The sequence below is a fragment of the Triturus cristatus genome, chromosome 3_2 (genome assembly GCF_964204655.1).
Source record: "Triturus cristatus chromosome 3_2, aTriCri1.1, whole genome shotgun sequence".
NCBI classification, from domain to species: domain Eukaryota; kingdom Metazoa; phylum Chordata; class Amphibia; order Caudata; family Salamandridae; genus Triturus; species Triturus cristatus.
In genome coordinates, this window is record NC_140584.1 from 745,901,117 (window position 1) to 745,907,922 (window position 6,806).

Here is a 6,806-nt window from a genome sequence, read left to right on the forward strand (position 1 = left end):
TCCGTTCGCTACTGGAACTATTACTAGACCATTTTGAAACTTTTTCCGGAGTATAATATAACTGAAATATCGTTTTATACTGTTGTATACGTAAGCTGGAAGACTGGACCGAGCGATTAAAACTAATAAGTGAAGATGATATCTGGTTAGCTGTGATATTCAACCCCAAGCGGGAGCTCCATTTATCCGCGATTTTCCCACAGTCGTCCGCTTTGAACGATGTAAGAACTTTATAGCCTAGACTAATAAGTGATCTAACCTTAGCAGTGTAGAAGCAATTCCATATATCTGAATCTTCGATTTTAAGTAACTTTATTTTGCGTATTAAGTAATCATGTATCTGAATGTATTTAAACTGTGCAACTGAAGGTAATTTGAAGATTACTCTTAGTGTCTCGAAGGCCAATAGTCCATCATTACCATAAAGATCACCGAGTGTTTCAATTCCGGCAACCTTCCACTTATGAAATATACCATCATGAAATATGTCCGGAAGACCGGGATTAGCCCATAGGGACAATTGAGGATGGAAAAAAGACGTATTGCATTTGGCTAAAATAAGTTGCCAAATTTTAACCGTGTCTCTGATCGTCTTAAATTTTACCCGTTTGAAATAGTTTGGGTCAGTAGATTTGGCTAGAAACATATTGGAGTCCTCGCCGAGGGCGAATTGATAACAGTATAGCGTTTGTATGTTGCGGATAAACAGGCCACGGAGACGGCTAAAAAAAGCAGAGAAATAATATACTCTAAAGTCGGGAAAGGTCAAGCCACCTTGGTTAAGAGGTAGTTTAAGAAGACTAATTGACCTGCGGGCCTTCTTGTATCCCCAGATGTAACTGCTAAAGATCCCATCAAGCCGTTTAAAGTATGCATTACTAACAAGAAGAGGTATGGACCTGAATAAATATAAAAATGTTGGTAGTATGTTCATTTTGATTAGGTTGATCCTACCAACCATGCTTAAGGGGACCTTGTGCCATTTTTTTAGAGTTGTAGCGGTTTCTTTAAGAAGAGTCTCATAATTAAGTTTGATTATCTCATTAGTATCTGAAGAGATTTTAATACCAAGGTAAGTGGCTGTTTTGCAAGTCCCTACTATTTGAATCGATGGTTTATAGTTAAGAATAACTTGTGTTTTATGTGAGTTGAGTTTATAGCCGGAGACTGACCCGAATTTGTTAGCCTCCTCAGTAATTCCCAGTATAGCTGATGGAATATTGGGTTTGTTCCTGTATCTTACTTCATTTATTTATTACCAATAAACTACATGAACATACCATCTTGAATACGGACCATTCTTCCGTTACGACACTGGCGATGATTGAAGAACCTACATCTGTTTCTCAAGGATTTTTGAATTTTGAAAAACGAAGCAACTACAAAGTAACTACTTATGAACCTTAAAGCATACTGGCACCATCTTAAGAACCCCAACAGTGACCTCACACCGGTCGCCCTCAACACCTACGTGCCAGTTTCTGCTTCAATTCCTTGTATCTTCCTACTGTAACCGGCCTTGGAGTGTTCCGCCTCTTTCCGTGAATGAAACCTGACTCTACTGCCTCTGCAGCCTTGGAACATTATTCTACCACTGTGAATGCATTTTTTTTTTTTGGAACCAGCTTTTCTGTCTACCGGCTTCATATGCTATTTGCGTTCTGATGCCAACTTTCCTTCCTCCCTTCTGATTCCTGCTCACAGCTGATACCACTGACGTTGCTTCCAGGATATATAGCGTTCGTGAGCCAAGATTGAAACCGAGTTGTTTCTCCTAACTGCAACTGCTATACGTTGTCTCAACCAAAGAATTGGGTTCATTTTTTTTTAAATTGTGTTTTGCCTGCCTGCCGCAACTAGGTTGGGACTATTCCATCCCGTTTGTGAAGAGAAGAGTATCATATTTAATATGAGCTGTTTGTTTTACGAACTGAAGCCTTAAATTAACTTCTAATTTCCCTAATGTGTTCGCTGCGGCAGACCTGTTTTAACGGATTAATACAACTAAAAGTCGAGGTCATCAGCACACGCATGCTTTCATTTATTGGAGATGAGGGTTACGGTGTTTGGAACATTGGCTGTGAGTACTTAAGTTATTTTTCATGGTTGTGCCTTGCCTCCTGTATTCGCCTTTCCTTGGCAGTTGAACCGCCTCCGCCATATTTTGAAATACTACACGAGCGCATACAGATCCGCGCGCTCTTACCTTCTTTACTTCCACGCTGCAATACCTCATTTGTGACGTTGCAGAGAAATTGGGAACTGCTGAATGGGCGTTTTGCTGCACTGGCGTGCAGTGAACCACCCGGTTCGACGTCTAATTGCGTGCCGCCATTTTGGATTTGTCCTTTCCTGCATTATGTGGTTTATTGTATTCATCCTGACAACCACGTTTTAATATGGACAACGTTTGCAGCGTTACTCACTTCTGCATTCTGCAATACTTCATGGTTGACGCACTGTATTTCTGCTATTCCTGCAATGCCACGATCCTCTTATTTTCTTTGCATCGTATTTTGGCAATATTCTGCAGTGGCGCGCATTCCTTCTGCTACTTAACATTTATATGGCTCCTTCTCTTCCCTCTTAAAACCCTACAAGTTAGGATTTTACATGTATTAAGACAATACACACTTCTACAAGATCTATCATTACTCACCCAATGAAACCGTCTCCAAAACTGCAATCCACCATCTACTTGTTAAAAAGGTTTTGCTGTGCAAAACTAGTCTAAGAAAATATATCTAATCCTCAATGTTGGCATGCCATGCTCTTAATTAACGTAGTAGGTTTTATACACAGGCCTCCTCAATATCCATTGCACAACTGCAGTCACTTCAGAACTAAGAAGCCTATCTGCTCTTTAGTTTGTAACATATACTGAGCTGAAATCCTTGATTCCTGTAACTCAAACCAACTTTCAAATCTCTCAAAAAGATACTCAACGACTGATCACCCTATGACAATACACGTCTGTTTGACCCTTACCTACCAGATGTATCAGGTCTGCTAACAGGTGCCTCTTGTCGATCAAGATAGTTCGGAGGTGAACGCTTGGGGTCAAGGGATAATCCCAGTGCAACTCCCTACCACTTCGTTTGTGACTGGAGGATGCCCGTCAAGCTCAACTTTAATAACAACCTCGTGGTCTACTGTATTCTATAAAATAGCAGTCTCGTAATTAAAGATAAGATAAGTGGCGTATGTTCATGTAATGGAATAGCACCAGCCCCGTTTATACAAGAAGCTTGGGACACCAATCTGAAGTCTTTGTATTATATTCTGAATAGTAACATGGGCTCATTCAGTATAAAACAGCGCGCTTTTATTATATGGGATTCGTGGGTTACGACACTTTAGTATGAAACTGGTCTAAGTATGGGGACTACTTGTCATCTACTTACGATAGCCGCCCCCAAAGTCAGCCTAAAGAGCCACAGAACACCACGTCCGACACATGTAATTACTCTTTCCCGGATAATATGGACACAGATTTTTAGCACTTCCGGGTCGTATACCAACCAATCGCAAGGCTGAATATGTTATGGGAATCCGTTTGGACAACTAACATGTAAGGTGACCTAGGATTGGAGCATCGGAGTCTCCAATTCTAGGACGCTATACAGAATTCTGTAATGCCGATTGGGTCCTGAGTTCCCACGTGCAGTTGTGTGATCCGTCCTGTGAGACTGGGGGTTGGTGCGTGTGTCGTCGGGCGGTGACTGCCAGCTTGTTTCAGTGATGGACGGGGAGGGTAACCTAAGATGAAGAAGCTTTTCTTTTTGGATACGAAGAGGGGGCGTAGTAAGTAGTTAGTTTCATTCTCACACACAAAACAAGTGACGCGCTTCAGGTTGAAGCTCTTTTGCAGCTCTGGATTTTTTAATGTAATTCGCACCGCTATGCTCCAGCCAGGGCTTTAAATGGGAAAAAATAAGTGCAGGTACTTCATTAAAATGACCTAGATGTGTAGTGAGGGGGCGGGGCCAGGGGCGGGGCTAAAGGCAAGACATGATGATACTTCATGACTTCTACATTAGTTGCAGCACATACCGAAACACATGAGAAATGTGTTTATAAGAACAAAGCAAGTTAACTCATTACACAAAATGAAAGAGAAATGCTATATTGTAGAGAGCCATCCGGGCTCTCTCTCCTACAATGTTGCACTGTACACACATACCTACACCCCTCGGGCGGGCTCATCCCGAGGGTATAAATAAATGATGTCGAAGACCGCTCCTGGTCTTCCGGCCACGAGGAGTAACTGGTGGTCCTGTGCCCGTTATTTAGCGCTGCTGTTATTAACTGCGACACAGGCCCCGCCGCGCTACATGGGCGACGAGGCCGGTCGCACCCCACGCGTGCCCTCTGGTTCCTGTGGTTCCCTCTGGAGAGCATGCGGAGCCCACCCGCATTGCCTGCCCACCCGCACCGCTCCAGCCTGGCCGCCTGTGCTGTGCATCGTGCCCGCTTCTGAATCTGATCGCTTCTCGCTCCGATCGCGCTGCGCCCGCCCACGCGTCTCCCTAGCCTACGGAAGTGCGTTCAGCTGGCGGCTCATATGCGCGCGCTGTGTGGGGTAAGTGTGGTGACTTCACCAGGCTGAAGTGGCCCTGCTCTTGAAGTCTCCGCTCCTGCCATGCCTGGCGCTGGCTCCCCCACCTGCATCGGCCAGTGTTCTGTGAGGCCCTGGGACGGGCTGCCCCCTCTGCTGCCTGAGCAAAATAATCACAAAACTGAAAAAAGGGAGAAGAGACGCTTCACATGAACAAGCATTGGCAGCATTAAAGAGACACTTCACATAAACAAGCATTGGCAGCATCAATCCAAGGGGCAGTGTAGCCTATTCGAGTGCAGCAGGCATCACCTGCAGGACTACACCACGTGGGCGTCCCTGACCGGGAGGAAGGACAGTGCACCAACCGAAGGGGGCTGTGGTATTTAGGCCCTGCTGGCACACACTTTCCCCATGCGCACAACTGCGCCGCAAAGTCAGCCGCGCCCCTACCTGCAGTCACACGGACCCCGGCACAGTCAGCAAAACAAGGACACAGGCTGAAGCACACGCCCCAGAGCTGCACGTTGACGCGCAAGCCGCGCCTTTGTGCCTACGCGCCCCTGCCTGACTGCAATGAGCAACGCACCAGCCGCAGGTGCGGCCGCCCAGCAAGATGGAGGGCGAAATCCAGTCATTGGTGCCAACCCACCACCACCAATGTTCACCCACACCGCAGTCGCACCGCTACCCCCGTTCAGCGAGGTTTCGGATCCCGCCACTGCTGCGCCAAGATGGAAGGCCTGGGTCGGACGGCTAAATCATTACTTTAAGGGGACCCGGGAAACTGATGGAACCGTAAAACGGTCACTCCTTATCTACTACGGAGGAGCAGAGATTTATGACCTGTTCGAGACGCTCCCAACACACGGAATGCTGACGACTACGAGGCGGCGGTTGCCGCGCTCAATAGACACTTCGACCCACAGCTCAACCCCGACTTCGAGAAATTCAAGTTCCGGAGGGCATGGCAGACTGATACCGAATCGGTCAACATGTTTTACGCGCGGCTATGCCGCCTGGTTAGCACGTGCCCCTTCACAGACCAGCGGGAGGAAATCCGAGATCAGATCATCTTAGGCTGCCGCTCAAAGCTCCTGCGGAAGCTAATCCTCTGGCAACCCGGAATCTCGCTGGACGAGATCCTAGTCCTAGCTCGCTCTCATGAACTATCTGTCGCCCAGGCAGAAGAGATGGAAGCTGCCTTACACACAGCGGTTGCCACTGCCTTGGTGCCTAGGACCCCTCCATCAAAGAAGAAAAGGTGGAGGCCATCCAGAGACGCCCCACATTACCTCGCCAGGCGCCCAAACCGCCACCAGGTGGGTCGTGTGGATACTGCGGCGAAGACCACCCGGCAACAGTCGTCTGCGGGGCAAAAGGGAAAACGTGCTCCCGCTGCGGAAGGCTAAACCACTATGCCAGAGTGTGCTGCGGCGGGCGCTTCCGGCAACCACCGTCATGACCCAGAAGCGTGCCGCAGCGGGTTCGCCAGATCTCCCTCGACGACCCATATACGAAGACGATGACGTGTTTGTAGTGTCGTATGTCAGCCGGACAGGTTCCCGTTGAAGACCACCTCCCATGTGCCTCAGTCGAAGGCACGGGGGTACAAGCCCTCATTGACACCGGTGCATCTGTCAATGTGATGGATTCCGACCAAATACGACCGTCTGTTACCGCGACCCCCTCTTGCACTGTCCACGGCGCGAATATACACATATGGAGGCACTGATCCTCTCCCTCTCTGTGGTGTCATTCAGGCCACCATCGCTAGCGGGAGCTACTCCACCGAGGCACGGTTCCACGTCACAGAGGGTAAAAAGGGAACTCTACTCAGCTGCCATACAGCAGAGGACCTAGGACTTGTCTTCTTCGCCAATCAGATCCATGACTCCCATGCGGAAGCAAAGCTGAAGGAGTTCCCAGCACTCTTCACCGGCCTTGGGAAGCTCAAGGGCAAGAGGTTCAAGCTCCACATTGACCCCTCGGTACGGCCGGTGGCTCTCAGGCACCGGCGGGTGCCCTTCAACTTACGCCCGCAAGTGGAGGAGGAGCTCGAAGAACTAGACGTCATCGAGAAGGTCTCGGGCCCTACTCCCTGGGTGTCCCCGCTGGTCGTGGCACCCAAGCCCAAACAACCGGGGGCCCTCCGACTCTGTGTCGACATGCGACTGCCCAATACCGCAGTAAAGAGGGAACGACACATCACCCCCACGATGGACGATATCGTGGCGGACCTTAACGG

General features: G+C 48.4%; 1 protein-coding gene across 4 annotated transcripts in view; it reads right to left on the reverse strand.

Moving 5' to 3' along the window:
* Nucleotides 1-3,530, reverse strand: part of LOC146858039 (asparagine synthetase domain-containing protein 1-like) — a 119,144-nt gene extending 115,614 nt beyond the window's left edge. The window contains exon 1 of one of the 4 annotated variants that reach the window (XM_085648816.1): nucleotides 3,405-3,530. Coding sequence is in view for 1 of the 4 variants with exons in the window: in XM_085648819.1 (XP_085504945.1) it covers nucleotides 2,207-2,236 (30 nt within the window). In the remaining 3 variants the exon portion in view is untranslated. Of the gene's footprint in view, nucleotides 1-2,206; nucleotides 2,259-2,992; nucleotides 3,060-3,404 lie in introns of those variants that run through there. The other 3 variants (XM_085648818.1, XM_085648817.1, XM_085648819.1) reach the window with 3 other exon arrangements.
* Nucleotides 3,531-6,806: the final 3,276 nt, after the last annotated feature.